Consider the following 26,802-nt stretch of genomic DNA (forward strand, 5'->3'; position numbering starts at 1 on the left):
TCAGTTGTAAGGCCATGGTACTGCAACATATGTAACTTTGGGACCAGGTTGTAAATGCTTTGTGGGGCTGTGATATCATAACTTTGAACTGTTGCTAAGTGAATTGTCATAATTCAAGGAATACATGCATTAGCATAATAAATATTTCCTCTTCAGTCTTGAAAGATCATTAACATTTTCCAACTTGCCTTTTTGTAGGAGAAGGGGTGATTTATTTATTTATTTATTTATTTATTTATTTAGTAATCAAATTTCTATACCGCCCTACTCCCGAAGGACTATGCAACAAATGAAAATAAATTGAGGTTTACAGTAATATTCCCTGATCTGGTGCCCTTCAGAAGTATCAGTAGTTGCTAAGGATTTGGGGCACTGACATCCAATATGTCAGTGGAGCATCAGATCAGGGAAGATTTAAAAGTCCAGAAGTATGTGTGGTCACTATTTGGAAAATCCCTGATTATTCGCTTTCCATTGGAAATGAAACGTGGAACCTAAATGAGGCTGGCATCTTAGATAATTTGTGTTTTCCTTCAGTGGTCACAACGAACCTGTCAGCTACTCTTATCAATTTAGGATGACAAACTTGCATTAACAGCTAATAAATTAATAAATCAATTATCCTAAATTAATTTAGCTAATATCAAAGGATAAATATTGAACGACATATTTGAGAGTTGCCTGAATACCATAGGATAGCCTGATCCCAAATATGCCCAATACAGTCAAATGCCACTGCCAATTTTAGATTATGCAAAAATATTCCATTCCTTTTCAAAGTCATGCATCTTATGGCCAAATATACATCTTAAAATAGCTGAAATATTGGATGAAGACATGGATCATTTTGTATACCCTTGATTCTCCACCTTTCTACTTCACTGGCTACCCCCAGGTTTTAGTATTATTAAGAAGGGAAGGAAATTGCGTTCAGATAAAGTTGTATCATTGTAGTTATAGGCATGATTCAGCACACCAAAGTACTGCAGTTCACGTTTGCAGACTGAATCAAGGACAGAGGTTAAAAGTTATACAGGAGCAATAAAAATGAGTCTTCAAAAAAACAACTGCTTTATGACTAAATTGTGGGTTTAAGTGAACATTTTCTAACTTAACTTTTACTCTGTCTCCTTCAAGAAAAAAATAAGCAATGAGAATTCCCACTTCCTGCATTAAATAAGGTAATACATGCAAAGAAGCAAACAGCTTACTCTTCCTGTTCTCATGACTTTTACAAATTGAACTCTGAGGCATTTTTTATAAATTCAATATGAAATATTCAGCTAAAGAGATTATTTATTTGTTTATTTGTTTGTTTGCTTGTTTGTTTGTCATATTTCTATGCCGCCCACTCTCAGAGGACTCTGGGCGGCTTACACCAAAGACAGTATACTAAATAGCATATTGCCCCCAACAATCTGGGTCCTCATTTTACCCACCTCAGAAGAATGGAAGGCTGAGTCAACCACTGAACCACCTCGGCTCATTAGAAAATAAACAATAAATAACTTGTGGAGTCCTTGGTGCTCTCTGAGCTTGCTTCTTTTCTTGCAGACGTTTCATTACCCAAACTAGATAATATCAGCAGTGCTAATAAATAACTCGTCCTATGTAAGATTTCTTATAATGGGGCCAAACAAAAATAATATTCTCCAATTCATCTGTAATTTGCAATGCTCTTAAATCATGCCAGCATAGCTTTTCTCCATTTCCTACAAATGCAACACAATGAACATAAAAATATTAATCATAGCCGAAGTGTATCTGGGTGTTGCCAAGCACCCAGATACATATTTTACATATTTTGTTACATATTTTTTGTATGTTTGACCTGATCTCTTAAATTTGTTTACCTCCCTTCCTATGTTTAAACAACTCTGCCAAAAGCCATAGAAAAAGATACAAATAATAACACTACAATCACTTCTGCAAGTGCTATAAAACTTGATTTTTTTTTGGTAAATCTGTATATTAATGAAATATTCATGAAAATGTATTTTATTTATTTTATTTTATTTTATTATTTTATTATTTTATTTTATTTTATTATTTATTTTATTTATTTATTTATTTTATTTTATTATTTTATTATTTTATTATTTTATTATTATTATTTTATTTTATTATTTTATTTTATTTTATTTTATTATTTTATTTAATAATTGGATTTATATACCGCCCTACTCCCGAAGGACTCAGGGCGGTGAACAGCCAAAAGTAAAATACACATAATACAAACTTTAAAAACAATATAAAAACACATTAAATAATTTGGCCCAAACAAATTAAAACACCCCTATTATTTTAAAACAAATTTAAAATTAACAGTTAAAAGGAGGTTAGGCCAGGCCAGCCTGTTGAAATAAGAAGATTTTGACGGCACGGCAGACAGTGCGCAAATCTGGGATCCTCCGTATCTCCGGGAGGAGCTCGTTCCAAATGGCAGGTGCCCCCAGAGAGAAGGCTCTCCCCCTGGGGGCCGCCAGTCGACACTGTTTGACCGACGGCATCCTGAGGAGCCACTCTCTATGGGAGCGTACTGGCCGATGAGAGGCTACTGGTGGCAGAAGACGGTCTCGTAAGTACCCCGGTCCTAAGCCATGGAGCGCTCTAAAGGTGGTAATCAAAACTTTGAAGTGCACCCAGAAGACCACCGGGAGCCAGTGCAGCTCGCACAGGAGAGGTGTTACATGGGAACGCCACGTTGCTCCCATAACCACCCACGCGGCCGCATTCTGGACCAGTTGGAGCCTCCGGGTGGTCCTCAAGGGGAGCCCCATGTAGAGTGCATTACAGTAGTCCAGGCGGGAAGTGACGAGGGCATAAGTGACCATGCGTAAGGAGTCCCGATCCAGAAAGGGGCACAACTGGTGGATCAGGCGAACCTGATAGAAAGTCCTCCCGGCCACAGCCATAAAATGCTTTTCTAAGGAAAGCCGTGAGTCCAGGAGGACACCCAAGTTGCGAGCCCTCTCCGTGGGGGCCAGCGACTCATCCCCAATAGTCAGTGATGGCACCAACTGACTATATTGGGACGTCGGAAACCACAGCCACTCGGTCCTGGATGGGTTGAGCCTGAGTCTGTTTCTCCCCATCCAGATCCAGGCACCGGGACATCACTTCAAGGGCATCATTGGGGTGGTCCATGATGGAGATGTACAGCTGAGTATCATCAGCGTACTGATGGTATTTCACCTCGAAACCACGGATGATCTCACCCAGTGGCTTCACATAAATATTGAACAGAAGGGGTGAGAGGACCGAAAAAAATGAAAAAAATGAGATACATGTGGAATTCAATTTCCTGGCTTCAAACACAAATAAACTTCAAAATGCCATGTGATTTTAGTTTATCAAATTCCACGTGTGTGTATTAAGTGACACATTCTGCATATCTTTTTAATGTTATTTTTATACTTTTATTGATTTCAAACTCATCAAATTCTACAATAATGCAACTATATGTAAATTTTCCTATATAAAATGAGGTGGCAGTTGAAAGAAACATTAAAGAAATGAAAGCAACAATTTTAAGCAATTAACTGATTGTATATAAAACAGGAAAAGGGAGGGGGGCACTTTTCACTGTCTGTGAGTTTGTCTTTTTTGAAATACTGAAGCTTTTATTAGTCACGCATTCCAAGCCTGCACTCTGCAGGCTTCTGACTAAGGCTTCTGCGATTTATTTGAAGAGAAATACTCGGTCTACATCTTATGACTGAACACAACAATCCCCAAGCTGAGTGGAATGTAAGGAATGCAGAGTGCTTGTCAGGCTGAGGCAGCCAGGAAAGCACATAGTTATCAAGCTGGCTTGGCTGAAGTACTCCAATCACTTCCTCTAGTAAGGAATGAAAGGAATCCTCTCAGCTTCTTCTTCAGGCCAATCGCAGTTCTGTGCCCAGGAAGGAAAATCATCTTTTTCTTTTCCAGAAAACAGTACAAAATTCTGCTGGCATGAGGAGAATGAAAGCATGCAGCAAACTATCTTTATGAAACCAGCTGTTGGTGTACAGCTTGCCCAGCAGCTGTTCTTAAAGTTTCCTGGCCTGTGCCTGTATACGCATGTGCACACAAACACCCACACAATTTTTCTTCCCTCAGACTGGTAAGACTTAACACATACGGGATCACGGGAACAAACAGAAGTAGTATTTTAAAACACAGCTAAGCATTTTGTAGCAGCAGGAACAAGTAGAACTAATGCTGTGGATGAAAAGGGTGGATAAAATTTATGCTTTATTGAATGATGAAATTAGGAGGCCCCCTGCAAGGTATTTTGAAGTTTTTGGTTTTCAACCTAGCGTGTAAGCCAGAACTAAAAGCAATTGTAAGACTGCATCAGAAAAACACAGCCACTCTTCAGACTAACGCTTAAAGTAAAATGCAATGAAAGAACCATAATGTTAGAGCACTGCTACAGTTAACTAAATTCTCATGTCAACATTTTTGTGTCCTCATTCATTATCATCCAACATAATGAAACTGAATGTTTCCGACTTATCTGAGTACAACATAATGTGCAACCTCAATTTTGGAAGGCAAGTATATTTCGGGTCTGTGCAACTAAACAAAGTGATTCATTGCTGGATTGTCACTTTTCAAACAATAAAAAAAGGTAATATTTGACCAAACTTGAGTATACTGCTTTCTAAATAATAACAGCATTGACGGATTTAATGAGAGCAGCAGAAATGAAAAAGATAAACTAGAAACTTACAGATGAGGACTGAATAATCGATTCATTTTAGGTACGTGTTCCTTTTCACAGTCTAGGTCATCCTCTCCTTGCTCCATGCTGAACCTCCTTTTGCAAGGACTGATTGGGGGCGGCCCAGTCCTATGGTTGGTCGCAGCAGCAGATATGGGGAGAGACTGCATCCTGGGCTCTCCTCGTAGTGCAGCTTCGCCTAGAGAAAAAGCAAAGATGAATGGATGGAACAAAATCAGGAACATTAAAAGGGCACCCTATAAAGTAATCCCCTTCCTTAAGGTTTGTTTTTTTTTAATGTTTTATATTTGTCAGTCTTTAAAAAGAATAGTTTTTGCTAATTATTCATTTTTTACAAATCTATACAGGTAGTTCTCGACTTACAACCAGTTATTTAGTGACCATTCAAAGTTACAACAGCACTGAAAAAAATGACTTATGACAATTTATTGTAGTTATGACTTACATAATCACGTGATCAAAATTTGGACGCTTGGCCACTGGCAAAATTAAGAGGGTTGCTCTGTCCCAGGGTCATATGATCACCTTTTGCAACCTTCTGACAAGCAAAGTCCTGGGGAGGCCAGATTCACTTAACCATATTACTAACTTAACTGCAGTGATTTACTTAACAACTATAGCAAGAAAGCTCATAAAAATGGGGCAAAACTCACTTAACAACTATCTTGCTTAACAACAGAAATTTTGAGCTCAATTGTGGTTGTAAGTTGAAGACTATCTGTAATTTGCTAACATTCAGTTTCTAAAATACATCTATTGTGGAAAAAGCAACAGAGATTATAATTATAAATACATTTTACAATTACTATATTCATTTAAAATAGAAACAATCAATTACAGATGGTCCTTGTTTAATGACCACAATTGGTACTGGCAACTGTCGCTAAAACGTTAACATCATGACCATGACGGACTTACAACTTCACTTCCACTGCAGCCATTAAGTGAGATATCACAGGAACACAATTTCTCTACTGGCTCTTCCTAGATTTTTCTTGTCAGAAGCCAGCTGTGAAATGTGCAGAAAACAATCACATAACCGTGTGATACTGACCGATCATAAATGCCCACTGAATGCAAAGCTCCTGAATGTCAATCTGCGCCGTTGTAAGTGCAAGGACTGGTCATACAGTTACTTCTTCAGCACATTGTAACTTAGAATGGTAGTAACTACCTTATTCTATTTTTAGTTTAAAATAGCAGAAAATCGGTTTTCTGATTTTCAGCAGCACGTTTTGGCAAACTGTTAAGAGGGTAGGTTCTAAAAGGCTTTGGGAGACACAAGTTTTAGATTACTCACCCTGATTCAGTGACTAAACAGCAGCATCATAACATCCCCACTTGGCAAGCTATGCCAAGAGGTAATAGACGTGCTTAAGGACATTTTTTACATTCTTAACCAAATGGGATTTTGAACTGTAGGTCGGATTTTCTCAACCTACATTCCTTAGTTCCTTCCTTCCCAATTCACACATAGGTGACTCTGGGAAGCTTACAACATTTATGAGTATCACAACCAGTTCAATTCATATAACCTAATAAGCTAAAACCAAACAAACCATATTCTGGTGCAAAGGACAGTCTATATACTCAGGAGTGAAATGTAAAATTTGTTACTACCGGTTCTGTGGGCGTGGCTTGGTGGTGGTGGTAATGTGACTGGGTGGGCGTGGCCAACTTTTTTTTTTTAAACTTTTCAAAACATTTTTTCTAATGCTTTGAAAAGCCTCTGCCAATCAGGCAACTCAGCTGGGATCATCAGAAACTTTTCAAAGCATGTTTTTTACCACCTCTTCGGCCAAGAGGTTGCAGAAAAAAATGCTTTGAAAAGCGTCTGACGATCCCAGCTGAGCTGCGCGATCATCAGAGGCTTTTTTTTTTTTTTACATTTAAAAACATTTTTTCGTCGGAAGAGGTTGTAGAAAAAATGCTTTTAAAAGTAAAAAAAAAAAAGCCTCTGATGATCGTGCGGCTCAGCTGTGCGTGGTGGGGGGGTGGGGGGCGCGCAGGGATTTTTGCTACCGGTCCGAACCAGGAGCATTTCACCCCTGCATATACTGCAGCCTCATTTCAAACATGAAATGGTGTCATTTTGCTTCTTTCATTATGTCCCAAATATAATTGAAGCAAACTGGACCAACAGCACATCGCACCCGAGTAAAAGCAATTCCACAATTTCAATGCACAGCTCACATATAAAAAGAGCCCTGTTTAATAAGTTCAACAAACCCAATTTTGTTGTGAAAGAAACCACTCAGGACTAATCTCCACTATGTTTACCAGTAAAAATAAACATTTGCCAATTTAGCAAGCAAGATATAAACTAGCAAATACACTGTGGCCTATAAACATACCACAAGTAATGGCTTCTATTCAAGACTCTGGCACCAAAACTAAACAGTAACTTTCCACTTTCTACCTACATGTTAAAAGAAAAACGGTGCACTCCATGGCAAACAAGTTTCCCATCTGAACATCCTGCCGTGTTCATACACAAGTTATTATTAACTTTGATATTTCTCTCCCACTTTCCTGTTTTATCCCATCCCAACACTAAAAATTAATAAATGCTTGGCAGGCAACTACCTGTTACTATAAAGACGGCAAAATAATTTAGAAAACAATGTAATGTGCTTTCTTAGATTCTACCATTTATATTAAGAGTTGACTATGCTGCAACTCATACATGTGATGTTGTCTGTAACACTGCCAAGTGGTATTTACAAGTCCTAAAAAAAAACCTTTAAAAACTGTCAAAATCTCACAAAATATCCTTAAGATATTTAAAACAGTACTCCTGCTGCTGAATGCTGTAAGAAAAATATATGATAGCATATATATATATATATAAATGGAAGCTTACTAGATGGCACTGACCAGAGAGTAAGATATGGATGGATAGTTAGAGATAAATATGTAAGATATTTATTTATTTATTTGTATCCTGTCTTTATTATTTTTACAAACTCAAGGTGGCAAACTTATCCAACACATCTTCCTCCTCCTCTTTTCCTCAAACAACAAACCCATGAAGTGGGTTGGGCTGAGAGAGCGTGACTGGAGGCCTGAAGTGACATTAGTTTGGGATATGAATATATGTGCACTTTTGTAAACAGATTTTTGCATCATGTTATTGGCTAAGAAGCCAAATGATCTATAGTAGACTGTCTGAGGCAATAAAGAAGCTGAATCTTAAAATTAAGGGAATTCTAGGAATCAATCCATACCTCTTAAAGTTGCCAAGCTTGGGGGAAAAAAGTCTCAGATGATATATATGCTTTAAAATAAAGAGCCATACCCCAGGTTTCCAAATTTACCTTGTCTGGTTTATGGCACAGAGAGTATTTATCCTCAGAATACTTCTCTTTGTTTCAGCAAGCAACTGGGCAGGGACACAGACTATCTCTCAAATACCTGTGCTTATAACCCTATTCATCAGTTTTCCTCACAAAGATCTGGAATGTTAGACAACATGATGAAATACAAACAAAACACAAGAGATAATGTGACATATTGTTTGTCTATTGTAATATTACATCACTCCAACCGTATGGCTACAAATGCACACAACACAAAGCTTTGCAGTCTAGATTTAATCATTTCTAAGAAGCAGAGTTAAATTTCTCCATCTATTTGACAATACAGTTCTCTTTGCTCAGGATTCTATGAATATATTTACCGGTAACTACTGGTCTGTAAATGCTTGAGGGATCTTTTTTCCTTTCACACATGAAAGTGCATCTACATTTGTATTTTTTTTCCTTAACCCAATCAATACTTTCCTTTCTTGTGCCATAATTTACAGTAACATACTCTAAAAAGGCAGGTGGAAAACCTTTGAATGTTGTCGTAATTGATTTCTGTATTTAAAAAATGCTTTCAGATGAGGTTTTTATTCTGAAAACCACTGTGCCTAACTCATGAAATTTTACTAGTGATGTAGAAGGCTATTATCTTCCATTTATAATGCTCTCAATTTTTTTATGTTCTTACCAGAAAATCAAACTTCATTAAGGACAAAATGTTAAATATTGTACTCACATAATGTTAAGTGCTAGCAGCTATCAATGCAGAAGCAAGAGTACTGCATTGTTCTGTACAAAAATTCTAAATAAAAATTATTTCAACAAAACATGTTGGCTGGAATGAAGTGTATCTCCTTGAAGCATTAAACCAGTTGCATTTTTCAGAGGTTTTACAGGCTATGTCAAAGACATTCCCACATTGTCCAATTGTATATCCACATGTACAGAACACTTCCAGGAACTACTGAGGCCATTGTCTTCCGGTGCAGTTGATTTAATTCTTCCAGGAATGCATTTTCACTCACAACAAAGAATTTTACAAAGCATTCCTTTTTATTTCTGTGTGTAGCAAAGAAAGGAAGTTTATCACATATTATCCCCTCTCTTATCCCAGATAAAATACAAAATTAAATGTATTATGGGCATTGTTATTTATTCATTTGTATATTGTCCTTTCATCCTTCAGACAAGAAAATGCCCAGGCAGGCAAGGAGAACCCTCAAAGATAAATTCCATTTATCTGAAGCACTTTCCTGCTTCCTGATTAGCTCTCATACCAGAAATTATATAGTTAGGTTTTAAAAATCCTTTAGGAGGTAGATCTGAAAGTATAAGGGAAGGGCTTCTCAATTTGCTACATGTATAGTGCATCTATTGTTATCTATTATGAGTTGCCACAACTCAAACTTTCAGACAATTCTACCTGGATGACTGAGAATCTTCACTGACATATTGCCATACGTTTTGGGGAATAAACCCTGAGGTTGGTGTGGGAACAACCCTAAGAATTTTAGGAGTTTGTACTTTCCAATGACTCTCTGCCTACTTAGATTCCCCTAAGCAGTGAAACATCACAACACTAATTCTCTTTAGTTAAATGGTTAAGACTAGTGAATCAATAAGATATCTGATTCTGTTTTATTTCAAATGCCTATGGGAAGGCCTTCCACCAAATGTACAGTACATGCAGTTGTGCCCACCTACACATGTACTAATGCTTACCAAGGTGGATAAAAATCGATGATTAAATTTTTTTTTTAAAAAATCAGATTTTTAAAGTTTAAATTGGATTTTTTTGATTTTTATCACATTTATTTTAATAAAATGCTTTTGAAGTAAAAATCTAAAGATACTTTTCTATTTAAGATACATTAATCATTTAGTTTATTCAGCATGAAATGAAACTTAGTTATGTAGCATGAGGCTGTATATTCTGAAAAATTTACATTTTTGGTAAATTCATTCAATGAATCCAAGCTCTGCAAGCTGAGATAACATGCAGTGCATTATGCATTCACAAAATTTCACAGTAACTATGGGATAAATCATAAAACAAAGTTCAGGAATATTCCTTTATCCCATTGTTTTGCAGATCTATGTACACTACCAACTATATGATCGTTTGAAGAGAAATGCATCTGTACCACCAGGCTCTAAGCGTGAGGAGGAAGGGCAAGCAGTAAAAATGAAAGTGAAACCTTCTAAGCAGTTTATAAATATAATATTAAAGAGCACCTGTCATTTCGAATCCATCGTGACAGCACCTGTTAGCGGGCATCCACTCACCTGCTGCCCGCCACATCCCTCATTGTGTTGTATCACTGCTGCATCATCAGCCATACCATTAAAGTGAATGGGACTATCGGTGAGTCAACAGCGGGTCGAGTTGATTTAAATCAAGCCTTTTTACTAGTGATTTAAATCATGATTTCAATCGACGTGATTTAAATCAAATCCACCCTGATGCTTACTCTCTTGTAATCTCTTCTTCTCCAATAAACATGGAAACATTAATTTCCTTCTTGCTAATTATTCCAGCACTGGGATAAGCTTTCTGAAGGATGCGGGAGTGGGAAAACAGGGAAGCTGAATTAAATCATAAGCACAGTCATAATCACATGATTTTCCACTTGGTAGCCACCAAGTTGCTGGCCCAAATTGTGATTGTTAAAACATTACCTGTATACATTAGAACTAAATCCTAATTGATGTGTTAGTAATAATTTATAACCTTATACTTCTATAAAGCCATTCCATTTTGGGACTAACATTACAGTACATCTTGTGTTAACAAATTCTATTTGTTAAATATCTACTTTGAAATGTGCTACTAGTATTTATCCACCTTAATTTTCAATTGTTCAGATTTACTGAAACTGAATCCTGAAGTATTATCATACTATTTATAGTGGGCAAAACTCTTCATAATATTCCAACAATATGCCCATCCTACTTTTCTCACTTGGCTACTTACTGTGTGAGCAGAATAAACTCAAAATGGAGACACAGACATGATGTTGCCAAATTTTGCTGCAAGCCCCATCTGAAAATTACTGTTTGTTGGATATTTATCCTATGGTTGGGTAGGTAATATATAGAAAAACTATGTTTATGACTTTAAATGATATAAGAAGAATGATTGGCTGTGCTATTATCAGGCAGCCATAAAAGTAGACAGGAAGCCCAGGAGCTCCTGCTCCTGCTATTTGATGATTGATCTCCTGAAGAGGGACTGTGTGTGACTGAAGAGAACTGTAAGCAAACTATGTTTTGTGTTGGAGAGTGATTATTCGAAGACGTGTTATCATTGTTTTGAGAAACCAAGTTTGTTTTTTCACTAAGAGTAAAGAATGTTTATTTTTTCACCGTTCAGAGTCTGTGAGTATCTGTGTGTTTAACCAGCAACGTATCTCTTTGCTGTCCGGTCTGTTGCCTATTATGCAGAGTGAAGTTTTTACCCTCAACACTGTTACAGGAATATACTCCCATGTTTAAGTGAAGTGGTAATTATTAAAGCGTTAGGAACAGGCTACACTAGTTTTAGATGAGTATAATTTAATAATAATGATAGTTTAATATGACAAAATCAGGAGTTGAAGCTAAACATTATCACTTGCTGATGGATGCAGCTCAAACGTTTATGAAGAGCTTAGCTACCAACTTCAAAACTTGGTAGTGTAAAATATAGATATTCAGTATTTATTGTAGTCGTCCATTTTTTGCCACATGACATAAAATATTAGGACTGAGCAAAACACTGGAAAGTGTTTACTCATTAGAGCATGCATGGTCTTTGGTAGGGTCTATAAGGCTATCCCAGTTGTCTGCCTGTGTAGAGAGAGAGAATTGTTCCACTGGGATAGCCAATAAAGTGTCTGTGCATACATAACAAGTGCTTAGATAGCCTTTCAAACGCTATGTACAGCCCTAGATAAATATTTAAATCCAAGTGTTTGCACAATGTTAGTGAACTTTATTTTCTTACTTAATTCAGTGTTCATTGAGATGGCCATGGCATTCTATTTGACACATGCAATAGAAACAAAGCCAATTGCTTCAGCTGCAACCTTTTCTATGTCCAATTTCAAGTAATTTCAGATGCAAACATAGCACTGTAGATCAATATACAACAAGCTACATTTCTTTTGCTTTATGGCATCCAATTTGAAACCACAGTAAAACTAATGTCTTTCATTTACTTTAAATGATTGTCTTTAGATACCAAAAATTTAAATAGGTTGAGAGGAAAGAGAAGATTGCAAAAGTTGCGACTGAATGAAATTAGGGATATCCTTAAAAAGAGGAGAGATATTTAAAGAACAAAAGGCAATGTTTTGCCAACTATTCTTGCTTTTGCCATATGTATGGACATGTCTAAAGCAAAAAATAGTTTGCAACAATAGAATACTATGGTACAGTGAACTGTATTGATTTAAACTAGATTTATCCATATTTCTTTTTCCTATCATATACCTTGCATTTCTTTGGTAATTTCTTACTCCTTTTCTGCACTTTGAATAACATTGCTTAACTTGAAAGGAGTTAACATTGTGAGTGTTTATATTTGAGAAACATAAAATTGTTTTCCAAATATTTGCTACTCCTTCCTTTTTAAGGTTTATGTTTCAAAGAATATTCAATTTTACATATTTCTTTGTCATGAGTTTCTATAAGAATTAGTTGAAATTTCAACAATTACATAAATTTCAGAACAATTACTGTGTTATCAATGCTTAGAAACTAAGTAAGGGCTTCTTAAGCCATGAAAGCAATTTTGAAATGTGTTCATTACAGTGGAAATACTTCATCCTTATTTGTTTATAAAGATAAAACAATAATCCACATCCTTTATAGTGCTTCAAAACTTAGAACCTTGCAACTATTACCCTGTTTCCCCCCAAAATAAGACATCCTCTGATAATAAGCCCAATTGGGCTTTTGAGCGCATAAGCGCAATAAGGCCAAGCGCTTATTTCAGAGTTCAAAAAATATAAGACAGGGTCTTATTTTCAGGGAAACATGGTATATAAAATTTATATTGTCCTAATAAAGCTGTTGCATTTGGATTTTGAAATGGTTTTCAAAGCAAATTTACTTATTTATTTAATATTTTGCCTTTATTATTTTTCATATATAACTCAAGATGGTGAACATCAAGGAGCCTTGATAGCACAGGGGTTTAGTGCACCCTGTAATTAACACAGCTGCCTGCAATTTCTGCTGGTTCGAATCTCTCCAAGGCTCAAAGTTGACTCAGCCTTCCATCCTTTCTAAGGTAGGTGAAATGAGGACCCAGTTTGTGGGGGCAATAAGCTGACTTTGTATAAAACATACAAAAGAATGAAGGCTATTGCTTAACGCATTGTAAGCCGCCCTGAGTCTCCGGAGAAGGGCGGCATATAAATCAAATTAAAAAAAAAAAAACATACCTAATACTCCTTCCTCCTCCTACTTTCTCTACAACCATAACCTTATGAGATGGGTTGGGCTGAGAGTGAGTGACTGGTCCAAAGTCACCCAGCTGGCTTTCATGGCTAAGGCAGGACTTGCTTTCTAGCCTGAAGCTTTAACGACTAGACTAGAATTTTTTAAGATAGTTATTTTGGAAAAAAAAATTGTATAGTAAATTTATTTCAAAATATATTTTGATTTTACTGCAACATGCAGTGTAACAAACCTTGTGCATTCTGTGACTCAGTGGAAATTCCTGATGCACTTATAAATGTTAGGTTCTATACACAAACAGTGTCTGGGTTTTTTTTACAAGGGGCAGACAATGAATACAAATTTCCATCAGTGAATAACTAGTAAAATACATGTATCTACTGGCCTAAATGAAAATACATATCAAAATCATTATTCAACTGTTCCATGAGGCAGGCCTGTATCTTCCAATTTTACTTGATGTCCATGATAAATTAAAGAGACTATTAAAAACCTAATGATGGCTATTCTATGGAAATTTATTTTACCTGGTTTGTTTGTATAGTTACAGTAAATTATTTTAGATCACATCTTAGATTGGTGCAGTTACAAGTACAGATTATGAGATTTCTCTGTTTGGTTTTTGACTCTGATCTCAATATAAACACTCTAAGCTTTTAGCTTAGCTTAGCTTTTAGCTCTTTTTACTTTTAGAAAGTAAAGTATCACAGACGAGCAAGTCTGCTTATTCATTGAAGTATGCATTATATAGCAATAGAATCCAAACTACCTTAGCTTTCCCAGAATTTAAGCAGCCCTGAATCCTCCTTGGGTTTTCTCTGTAGTTCCAAGAAAGTGTTTGAACAAAAGACACAGAAAAGCTAAACTGATCAAAGATCTGCCTGTCATTAAGTGAAAGTAATCAAAGCTTAATAATTGCTTTTTCTACTTCAAAGAAAATTTATGCAAGAGTAGAACTGCAAAATTAACAGCAAGTTAGAACCTGTATTTTAGCAGCATCAAGGCCACTGCTTGGTGACTTAGTATATTTCTGTAAGTCCAGCCACCTTGGATTCCAGTTTTAACAAAGAAATGTAATATTGATGAAATTAACTTTGGCTTTACCCTTGTATAACTACAGATAAATATGCTACAATATTCTTTCTTTCTAGCCCAGTAGCAAATGTTTCAATAAATATCTCTTCCAGGACTAGCTGTTTAAGTGGATTTAAAATCTAAGGCCACAAGAATGAATTTTGTGGGTGAACTTTTCAAATCTACTTCAGCTGGTACTTAGGACCTGGTTTTGACACTAAAATAGCTATTGTAGTGAGAAAAAGCCAGGAAGAATAAAATCTTGTTTTTATTCCTTGAACTCTCAGTGCCTTTTGATATTATCAACCGCATTATTTTTTTTCTTAAGACGCTGTCTGAGATGGCTACAAGCATTAAAGCTTTGTGGGAATTCCATTCATATTTGGTTATTCTGTAAATGTGTATAACTGAAGTTTTATGCATTATACCATGTGATGTATGCTTCTGGCCCACGGTCTGCATTTTATCTCCCATATTTAGTATCTACATAAAATAACAGAAATACAACCTGTTTGGTCTAGTCTAGTGGCTAAGGCATCAGACTAGAAATTGGGAGACTGTGAGTTCTAGTCCTGCCTTAGGCATGAAAGCTGGGTGTGTGACTTTGGGACAGTTATCTCCAGCCAGGTTTGCTGGAGAGGGTAAAACAGGAGGAGGAAGGATTATTAGTTATGTTTGTCATCTTGAGTTTTTTTATAAAAATAATAAAGGCAGTAAAAGTGCTTCATCAGAGTCTGGCCATAGGAATGGATAAAATTGGCTTCCGCAATAAAGTGAAGCCAATTGCAAAAAAGATGGAAGCACCTTTAGCGAACAGTTGATTAATCTTTGTGCATGGAGTTTAACCTGTTCTGGAACAAACTCTACTTCTATTAAGGGATTATGTTTATAACCTGGGAACACAAGTATCATTTAAACTCTATTTGGCTAAAAGAGCTAAAATTCAGTGAACCATGCCCCAGTGATCCCCTGCTTAGATTTCTATAGCATGATATATATTAGTGCTTATTATCTTGTTACTGAAGTTAATTTATAAAGTTCATGTTAATACAGACATTATGGCAGATAAGGTCAGAAAGCCAGTGAAAAAAATCACTTTCAGGCCTCAGCGTATTTCAAGTCCTAACAAAAAGAGTAGGTAACAACTTATGAAGCATTTCAAGAATTGGGCCTAAATATTCTAACCAATTTAAGCCCCAAGATAGTCACCAAAGGCCTTGAATACTGAATTATGGCAGATGCTATTTGAGTAGCATACTTTTTAGTAGAAGCACATAAACACACAGTCCAGTTTTGGAAGCCCTACAAAGACTGGCCTGACAATAAATCTGTTATTTTTCTATTGCCAGGCAAATGTCATTTCATTCTCTCATTAAATCTCCCTCCATCTTATATTCATTTTGTGTTGTTATATTTAAGTAATTTTTATTTCCAAAAGTGTTTTATATTATCTATCATACAACATTCTTTTAACCAAAGTATGTGAAATGTTACATATTTTAAATTACCTGTTTATTGTTAACATTATTTGTTAATGTTATTTATTAGATTTTAATTGCTTTTTATGTTATATTGCCTTAGGAATCAGTTCTAGAATAAATTCTGTAAGCATTTTTAGTTTGGAATCAAATTCAAATATATTAATTCAAAAGTTATTTTAATCACACTAGCTGCCACATCGAGCATAGTACTTATTTAAACACTTTGTATCCTTGAAAACTAAATGTGTTTTTTTTATAGATAATTAACAATGCAAATTGCTGTTTTTGAAGGAAACACATATTGTGCATTAGATTACTTTTTTCCATCACCATCATTTTTATCAATATTTTATTTAAAAAAACAAACGCTAGAAAATAAGACTATCCATCATTTTCTAGACAATTTCTTCTAAATCAGTCATTTAAACACATCTCTTTGAAGGTCAACTTCAAAGCACTTTACATTATTTTACTGCAGCAGAAGAAAAGAAAGACAGCAGATGTTAGAATTAGTTCAGTTACAACTATTAAGAACAAATACAGATTTGTATCTCTCAGATCAGCTTCAATATATTGTTAACTTCTACTGGTATGTGATTGGCATGATGTTTAATGTATGAAAAGTCAATAAAATAATATTCAAACTAATATTAAGTAAGAGTAAAAAATAGCTAAAAGTTAAAACCAGCCACAAACTCTTGCATGTTGAAAAGAACCATTTCTTCTATGCCATTATAATGTTTCTACAAGAAAGGAATCATGAAACCAACAATAACAAAGTTGTAAGAAATTCACATTAAACAAAAATGCTAAAATCTAGATCTAGCATCAATTACTTCCATGTCAGGTTTTTTCTTTGCAGTGGCTTTTTAAAAATAGGCCTGTTGAAAGGAAGGGTGAATTTATCACTTTTCTACTGAGTAAAAGGCAATTCTCTCAATTGTTCTGTAAAAGCAAACTGATATATGAACTGATATAATTTCTTTATTTAAAAAGTATATGGTGGATACTATCTTACATGCATTAAACCAGAAGGTTTGGTTTACAGCCACATGCAAATCTAAAGGATAAAAGTTAACTTGGATCTACAAAAGCTACAAAGATTTTTTTCTGAAAGTGAGAAAGCTATTAGTGGCTACTCAAATAACCAAAATTCCTATACTGAGACTCGGTACTTATCAAGTCATCTTGTTTTGTTCTGTTTTGTGGAGCATTTACATTTTCTACAGTTTCTAAATTTGATAGGAAAAGCTGGAAATTAATTATAGCCAATCACTTTGTTCTCAATTTGGAAATTATTACACTAGCAAATACAAACAAACACCATAAAAAAATAAGAAAGATTGTAAAAAAATATGTAAAAGTTAATGTTCAGGATATAAAAGGATATAAAAAAATTTACCATTTGTTTTCCTAAAAGCACAAGCTACCTATAATATAGCATGTATCAAAAAGTAAAATTCTGTGAGTAATATCGAAGTTAAAAGTGCTACTACACAATGAGGCAAGCAGATTATAGGTAGTCCTCGACTTACAACAGTTCATTTAATGACTGTTTGAACTTACAACAGCACTGAAAAAAGCGACTTATGACTATTTTTTACACTTATGACTGATGCAGCATCCCCATGGTCACGTGATTTACATTTGGATGCTTGACAACTGACTCACATTTATGACTGTTGCAGTGTCCTAGGGTCATGTAATCCACTTCTGCAATCTTCTGACAAGCAAAGTCAATGGAGAAATCAGATTCACTTAACAAGCGGTTTACTAATTTAACAACTGCAGTGATTCATTAACAAATGTGGTAAGAAAAGTCGTAAAATGGGGCAAAACTCACTTAACAAATTTCTCACTTAGCAATATAAATTCTGGACTCAATTGTGGTCATAAGTCAAGCACTACTGTTGGCATGAAAGCAATGTAACCAGAGAACAGGTCTAACTCCCCTTTATTGCTCCAACTGTGCCCCCAAACGTTCCCACATTCATTACAAGTCCTGGAGCAAAGCTGTCACATGCACTTTCAGAAGCCTCTGGCTGCAAGTAGTCCAGTAAGCCAAGTTAACCAAACAGCAACCAGGGCCAGCAGTCCAATAAGTCAGGTTAGCTAAACAGTAACCAGAGCAAGAAGTTCAGCGAAGCAGGCAAGCCCCACAAGACAGAGTTCAGCAATGTCCAGGCTTTGGCAAGTACACATAAGGCTCCACAGATTCAACGCTTGTTCCCGACAAATGCCCCTCCCACGGCACCTCCTTACATCTCAGTCCCCAGGTGTGCCTTGTAAAAGGAGGCGGGGCACTCTCCTCCCTCGTAGCTGGCTCAATCAGTGTTGATCTTGCCGTCTCTCTTCCCTCCTTGCTTTCGGATCAGGAGGGTACTTGCTCTTCTCCTGAGCTCGCCCTCTCTGCAGGCCTTACTAATTCAGAAAAGCCTTGCCTGGACTGACTGCCCTTCCCCAGTTTCCTCCAGGCCAACAAAGCCAGCCTCTCCATCTCTGTCAGTTCTTGTCCCAGCTCATCTTCCCACTGCAGATTCAGACTCCGAAGGGGTCATGACAACTACCTGTACTAGAGACCATTTCCTTGGGATTCGTTTCATGGATTGCTTTCACCAAAACTTTATGATAGATAAAACTAAGTCTCGGCTTTTCATGGATGTCATCTGATGATATACTAAATAGCCAATTTCTTAAGCTTTCTTGAGGTAACTACATAAGCAGGACCTTGGGAATGTTACTTAAAGCATATTCTATTTTCAGGTGTTAATTTTAATGCCTGGGTCACCAAAATATGTTATTGAACATTCATCTGTTCTACTTCTGCCGATTAGGAGCAGAGAAGAAGAAAGTGAAATCGCATGAACAGAATTGATTTAAACATAGATTGCAGCGTATATTTATTTCAGCTTACAAGTTCACCAGCTCATCTATGAGTAATATTAGATCCCCAAACTGTGAAATTAAATAGGACTTGTGGACTCACTGTGTGGTCTTAAAGAAAAATTGAGATATTGACACCTAGCCACAAAATCTTTCATGTAAACACCTTTTGGGGGATTAAGAAGTACCAATTTACTCTCTGAAATAGCCCCAGCTCCTAAACATAATATAGAACAGAAATCAAGAGTGTCACTTTAAATCTTTTTCTTAATGGATCTTATGAATAGCAGTTCGTGTTCCTTGGACTGATTTTTGTTAAGTCCCAAATACTGCCAGAGAAAGCTGATTTCATGGATGGTAACAGAAAGGGAACAATGGAAGTTTGTTACAGCCTTAGGTTATCAATTTTATAATCCAACTTCATGGAAAATGGCCACAGCAAGGTGATGGAAGATGCCCCAGTTTTGGCCACTGAGTCAGCTGCACATGAGTCATATTTAATTTATGTCAGACAAAACATGCTGCCTGAAAAAACAACAATATTTGCCTCATTTTCTTATGTGTGACATAAGAAGTACAATATCCTTTTCCATAATTATGATTTTATTTTGTCATACATGCAGAAGAAGAGAGTAATGTGACTGTTCCATTTTTTGCCTTTTTATTTGTGGCTGCCAAGTGATTATGGGGAATTTGCTGCGGTACCTACATTAGAACAGTGTCAAGGCTTTGGTGCTGGAATAAGAAAAGGCAAGCCTGATTTTTGACATGGCAAGAAGTTGATAGCATAGAAACCGGTTTAATCTCATGCTCAAATCTGGAATTATGGGAAATAGTACTGGCTCTTTTCTTTGGTTTTCCTAAATTGGAAAACTCACTGGAGTGATCTAGCGTGAAGGCATGCCCAGGGCACGATAGAAATGCAGGATATCATCTTGCCCAGGAGCTGCGAGAGGGTGGCCAGGGGAACCGTATGGTCCCTGCTGACTCTATCTGTCAATTAATACTCGCCTGGCGTTCCTGGGAGAGGTGTACGTTGCACGCCAAGGTATCTATTTCCGCTCCTAAATGCAGCAACCTGTTGGTGTGAAATGGCTTTTGGTGGAGTTTATTGAAAACCCGTGATCCTGAAGCACCTGTATGATACGTCTTGAGATCCTCACATGCCTGGGGGACAGAGGTGGACTGGATCAAGATATCCTCCAGATAGCACTGGATGTGCACAGTAAGAGCCCAGAGGCGTGCCGCTAAGGCTGCCAATACTTTCATAAATGCCCTGGGCGTTGATGATAGGCTGAATGGCAATGCCTTATATTGATAATGCCGGCCTGCATAATAAAACTTAAGGCACTGCCTATGTCCCGGTAAAATGGGGACATGAAGATAAGCTTTGGTAAGATCAATAGAAGTGAGAAAGTCGCCCTCCCTAACGCCGTCCAAAATGGACTGAAGAGACTGCATTTTGAACCTCTTGTAGATGATAAGGCGGTTCAATCGTTTTAGGTCTGTAGTCCCCCCCCCGCAATCGTTTTGCTCTGCACCCCCCAAGGGCTTTGGAATTACAGAGGATGGAATAAAATCCCAACCCCTGCTGGTCCTCAGGAACTGGCTGAATCGCTTGGATATCCAGCAAATGCTGAATAGCAGTTTGCATGAGGTCCTGCTTCACCTTGAGCCCTGAAACAGGGCAGCGAATGAAAAACCTTGGGGCTGTGGAGAAGAACTCTAAGGAGAGGCCGACCGGACCGTCTCCAAGACCCATGACCCAAGACCCATGGGTGGTACCCTCCCAAACCCTGGCAAAATAGGCCAGGAGGCGCACCAATGAGAGGTTTGGTGGTGCAGCTACTTCTGGCGCTTGAAAGAACGGCCTCCTCCCCTCGAAAGGGCTGTTTGGGAGGAAACTGCCTATAGCCCCCTGCCCTATCCTGGGGTTGTTCCTATTGTTGAAAAAATGGGTGCGGCAGGCCAAACCTGGTGTCCGATCCTCTAATTGTTTGGCGTCGGAAGTAAGGGGCGGGGCAGGACTCCGTCCACCGGGAGAGAGATGGAAGAATCTTACATTTATTCTGTCCCTCCACCAGGATTGGATCAAGGGAATCGCCAAAGAGCCGCTCTCCTGAAAATGGGGCAGAGGCCAGTCTCCACTTGTGTTTGGCATCTGCCTGCACTGGCGGAGCCGCAGGAGTCACCTGGAAGTCACATTTGAGGCAATGGCCTTTTACACAAACCTCGCGGCATTTAGCGTTGCATCTGTGGAGAATTCCAGAGCCACCTGTAATTTGTTCAAATCCTGATGGGCTCTGGTATCTCCCATCGGGATCTGATCCTGTAACTGCTTTAGCCAGAGGAGAGAGGCTCTATTAAAGAATGAGGCTGCTGTGGAAGCCTTGATGGTCAGGCGGGTGCCTGATGTGTCTTCCTCAAAGATTGCTCTGCCCTCATGTCCTCAGGTTGGAGGGCTTCCTCCGGGGCCTCTAATATCACGGCCTGCGCAGTTAATGCGGCCACTAGGGTGTCCACTGTAGGCACCATAAGCGCCTTTGAGAACACAGGCCCCATGTTATAGAACCTTTTGTCCAGTGAACCTGGGTTAGGCCCTGTCACTGGCGTGATCCACTGTCGTTTTACAGCGTCCAAAAATAGGCGGGGAGATGGCATCACTTCTGTCTCATTGGTCAGCACAGAAAACAAGGAGCCTGCAGAATCAGAGGATCCTGCTACAGGAGCCAAAGATGGTGGAGTGGACGCCATGTTGGTGGAATTGTTTGCTTTGAAAAGCAGATTTAAACAAGCCTGGTCTAACAGTCCTGCAAATGCAGGCTGATCGGGCTGAAGTCCAGATCCCTTCCTGTCTCCTCTTCAATACCGAAGAACGATGTGAAGGGCTCGGGGATTAGGGCCCATGTGATGCACAAAACTCCCCTGAGATATGAGTCACTGGAAGGAATGCATGAGACAAGGGATAATCAGTGAAGGCGAGCAGCTCTGTGACTCTGTAAGCCAGCTGCAGGCTATCCCTGCTTGATAGCCTGAGAGATTAGCTCTCCCATGCTGGGAGGCACTTGATCTGGACGGAGTCCTGCGGCCGTTGGAGTGAAAGTGGCCTCTATGCCAGTAGCCTTCTGCCTGATAGGCTATTGCCAGACAGAACTTATGTGAGAAGCCTGTGGAGCTAAGATCAGCAAAGGCTGTCTGTTGCCAGGCAGATTAGTCAAGGACTGCTTGCTAGCATCCATTGCAAGGCTGGGCGGCTGTCAAAGTCCTCCAGCAGCTCCAACAGAAAAGGTGCGAACTTGCTGCCTGATCCAGGACCGTCTGAGGTGACTCCCTCTGATGGTCCTCTCTCTTTAAGGCTTTTTCAATCTCCCGATCGATAACCTTCTGCTGCCAAGCCGCATCTATCTCCGACACCTTAGAGGCCTTTTTGGAGGCTTTGCGGTGCCGGGATAGCTTAGCCACAGTTCTCTTGCCTGTGGGCCTCTGTCCAGAGGGTCCCGCCAAATTTCCTCACCACTGTCAGGAGGCAAGAGAGCCAGATCCTTGGGGCTAAGAGCAGTCTCTATGCTAATGGCGGCAGCCGCAATGTCCTGGGCCATTTCCTGGCCAAGCAGCTCGCCCGAATCAGGCCCTGCTCCTATTGAGCACGGCTAAAGCCTGGCGCTTGCTCAGGAGTTTGCCCGGGACCTGGGCAGGAACTCAGGTGCCTTCTGAGCAGGGCTATCAGACAGTCATCGGGGTCTGGACTCATGTTCTGACAATCTGGTTTAGCTAGCTGGCGTTCCCTTGGCTAATTGTGAATAATACACTGTGAGCCGGAGAGAGAGGAGCGCCAATCACCAATGTCCAGCGTAGCCCAAGGGTCAGCAGCATTGAGCAATGCTGCTGCTCGCTGCCCAGCCAGGAATGTTCTTTCATCTGGCTTGCCGCTACACAGCCTTCATCCTTCAGGGTCAGGCTAAAGCCCTTCACACTGAAAAGGCATGGCTCCACCAGCTAAGGCTGGGAGCCGGCTGACAGTCCGATGTGGATTCAAGATGTTAATTCAATTGTAATATGAAAGTGATCCAAGAATAGGTCAGCTAAAAGAACCACGTCTGTCCTTGACTAAGACTGAGTCAAAAGCTGGGACCATTAGTAGAGGGTGTGTCCTTGTAGCTTTGACAGACTCAGTCCAATTGTCTGACAGACAAGGATAATCCCATTCCTGGATGCTGTTCCCACTACAATGGAGAACTTCCATTACCAGCACACTGGGTGCCATACCAAAAGAATTTGAACAGCACTTAGAAAACCTACACATTAACAAAATTTCCATCTGTTAATTATAAAAGGCTATACTGCTTGGATCCACACATATAATGTTAGGGTTCCAAGTAACACCCCCAACGAAAGAAGACTCTGAGGCTAGAAGAAAAAGCTGGTATCCAAGCAGTGGTGGGATTCAAGTAATTTAACAACTGGTTCTCTGCCCTAATGATTTCTTCCAAGAACCAGTTTGCCAAATTGCTCAGAAAGTTAACAACCGGTTCTCCCGAAGTGGTGTGAACTGGCTGAATCCCACCATTGTCTCCAGGACTGACATATACTATGCTGATACATAATGACATCCTAGGTCACTACCAACTAAAAACTGGCAGCTGTGCTTTCACATTGTTATGCTGCTGCTGCTTCTAATTATCACCATCATCATCCAAAACAATGGGAGCGCCACTTGAATACTATTGGCATTGACAAATTCACCATCAGTCAATTGCAAAGGTGGCTTTACTCAGAACAGCTTACATCCTGCAAGCAATATCGGTAACTACCATCAAACATCCAGATCTGCCTATCCCAGATCCTTGGAAAGGATTTGATAGATAGACAAAAATTCCAAATCCAGTCTGAACATCTAGCTGACTCTGTAACAAACCATAATAATAACAACAAGAAATACTCTTTGCCTACAAGCAACCATAAAACAGACAAAGGAATAGAAAAGTAAGAAACTAAGATGCTCTGGGATTTTAGAAACCAAACAGACAAACACACAACTCCCCAGTCTTAACAACGGTCAATAACAAAAGAAAAAAAGTCTGGATAATGGATACCTAGAGACAGCAGAATGGGGGGGTGGGGGGGAGAAAACCGGAGAAAGTCACAAAATATAAAGACTTGTAAAGCAATAATAGAACAACTATGGCCTAAGAAAACAAATAGTGTTTCTTGGGTGCAATTCCAAAATATCTGGAATACCACTTGAACATCATCCGCATTGACAAAACATGTTGCAAAAGACAGCTTTACTTGGAACAGTTTATACATCCTCCAACAATATATTTAATATTATTAAACTATCCCTATATATCCCTATATTATATTATATAGGTAAGACAAAAATGTTAAATGCAATCTAAACACCTGGCTGTGCAACCAGCTATAATAGCAAAAACATTGGTTGAATATAGATATTTAAGCACACTGGATAATCTGCCAGGGATCCTGCAGCTGCATTCTACATGGATGATCTTGCATTGAGAAGGTGGTTAGTTATACCGATCTCTATGGTCCCTTACAGTTCTGTGACAATATGATTCTGCTTGGGGTAAAATCACTAAATTTCTGCAACTTTCAAGGATCTTGTAAATATTATATCTTTTGCAGGATCCAATCTGAATCGGCCAAACATTTATTCTTCCACGTTTTTGGAATATTCTGTAGAGAGAAGTTCCCTGCTACAGCACAAGCCTGAAAGCTTGGAAGAATAAACCTTTGGCCTGGTGACTGACTCAGATTGGATCACTCAACATTATCCTGGGACATGTATAATTTCCCTTCATTAGCATGTTATATTTTTGTTAAATACATTTCACATTTTTCAAATTTTGATATCTATCTTTTTGCAACATGTATCCATCTTTTTGCAACAATTTTATGGTATGACATTTTTCTTAATTTTGTAGCCTGGAGTCTAGACACAAACAGTTAGAAATTCTTTTTAACTCTGACCTGTGGTTTTACTGTGTTCAGTATAAAAATTGCATATGTCAGCATTCTTTTAGCTGGCTCCATGTGATTTAATTTAAGCCAACCACAGAATGACTGTGATAGCTTTCTAAGATGCCACAGCAGGCAAGCTGGGGATAAGATGGGGGAACTAAACAGAAGCAATGCACACCAGATGTTAGCATAGAACATCTAAAATTATTTAGCCAGATTAAGCATCCAAGAAAGAATTTCCTTCCATGCTATAATTATTTGCATCTAATTCAAGAAGCCAGGATGCTTACATTCACTTAGAAGCAGCCACACATCTCTCATCCCAACAAATGTGGGTGCGCTAAACAAGAATTCCAATGTTTCAACAGGCAACTTTTATGCACAACTGAAAGTATATGTACACTGTATGTGACACACCTAACGTAAAAAAAAAAAAATCAAACCCAAAAAATTTCAACTGCAACTTTTAGTTTCTATGTAAATGCATACTTGGAATAGTAACATAAAATATATCAATTGAAAATCAATTCTAGAGAACAATGACAACTGTTTATTTTTATAAAAGGCACACAAGATAAAATTTCATAATGAATCAACGTTTTTAAATGTCCAAAATTACTTCGTATTTTAAATATGAAAAACAACCAGAGAGTGAGTGAATCCTGTCTGACTGTCTGTCTGTGTCTTCACCCCCTCTCTCCCTCCCCCTCAGGCATTAAAAACAACAGCACTGTTTAAGTCACTAAAACAATGAAAAGAGAGGCATTATTTTTCCTGTGTAAATCTGAACCTGCAAAGGCAATTCCTGAATGTAAAGTTCATCAAACATCTCCTAAAATTATTCAATTTATATACAAAGAAGCTAAACTCTATTAACAAATTAGACTTGCAAGATAGCAATTCACAAGCTTTTAAACAAACTGCTCAGTGCACATTAGATCTCATGCTTCTCCTCCTCCACAAATATCTGTATGCTGGGCTGCCTTGGAAGAAAGAGACAAAACTGTTTAATTTGTATAGCTCTGCCAAATGTTGTTTGCAGCCAACTAATGCTTCATCCTTACAGGAAGTAAGCGAAGCAATTATGTAATATGCAACTAAGTAATATGAGCTATCATGCAAAAATGGAGGGAAAAAGTAGTGGTTCTGAACTTCACATATGGATCTAATTTCTTTTGTTATAAAATTCAGTTTTCTAGTCTGTCTATATAAAATGTACTAGAAATAACACTATTTGGGGCCTCAAAACATGCCTAAAGGGAATTGTCTCAACTTATCCCATTTCTTATTTCTTGCTCAAGTGATATTCCAAGAATATTGTACTACAAAAAATAACTGGAATAAAGAAGGACAGACTCCATCATGTCCACATAAACACAAGAACGGTTCATTCTAATGGCACACCCTTATGAAGAAGTTCACTTACAGGAATATGGTTGCAGATAGAAAAGATCTCTTGTAACATTTATTTTTCACCTATCCTGCTTTATGGTGTATTTTAAAATTTCATGGATGTGAAGTTTTATTTTAAGTTACTGCAATCACACAAGTGATGTAAATTGTTCCAATACGAATCTTCAAGACAAAAATAAAGTCTGACTTCCTGTAAAACGCCTGGAACTCTGATATAAGGTTTCCATGGTGCTCTGGAGCAAAATGGCCACCAAGCCACAAGGCACACAATTGGCAGGAATTCTTGCTAATGAATAACAATGGTCCAAAACAGAAATGTTGCAATTTAAGATATGCCACAGCCAAACCAGAAGAAAATGAACATGGTTTCCCAAAGTGAATAACAGGGTATGAATTCTGGTATAAGGCAGCAACCTAGCAGTAGTGCCAAAGCCCCATGCGGAAGAGCCCAAGTACTGATAGAAGCAGCAGAAAATGCCATTAGTTG

The 26,802-nt window shown here is 38.2% G+C and overlaps 1 protein-coding gene across 5 annotated transcripts in view; it reads right to left on the reverse strand.

Moving 5' to 3' along the window:
• VGLL4 (vestigial like family member 4) overlaps window positions 1-26,802 on the reverse strand; it is a 102,673-nt gene that overhangs the window by 35,051 nt on the left and 40,820 nt on the right. For all 5 annotated transcript variants that reach the window (XM_060688380.2, XM_087887780.1, XM_034438264.3 and 2 more), the window contains one exon: window positions 4,721-4,910. In XM_060688380.2, the coding sequence (XP_060544363.1) occupies window positions 4,721-4,910 (190 nt within the window). The remainder of the gene's footprint in view (window positions 1-4,720; window positions 4,911-26,802) is intronic.

Source organism: Pantherophis guttatus, chromosome 2, assembly GCF_059756535.1.
Source record: "Pantherophis guttatus breed Tessera chromosome 2, ASM5975653v1, whole genome shotgun sequence".
Taxonomy (NCBI): Eukaryota; Metazoa; Chordata; class Lepidosauria; order Squamata; family Colubridae; genus Pantherophis; species Pantherophis guttatus.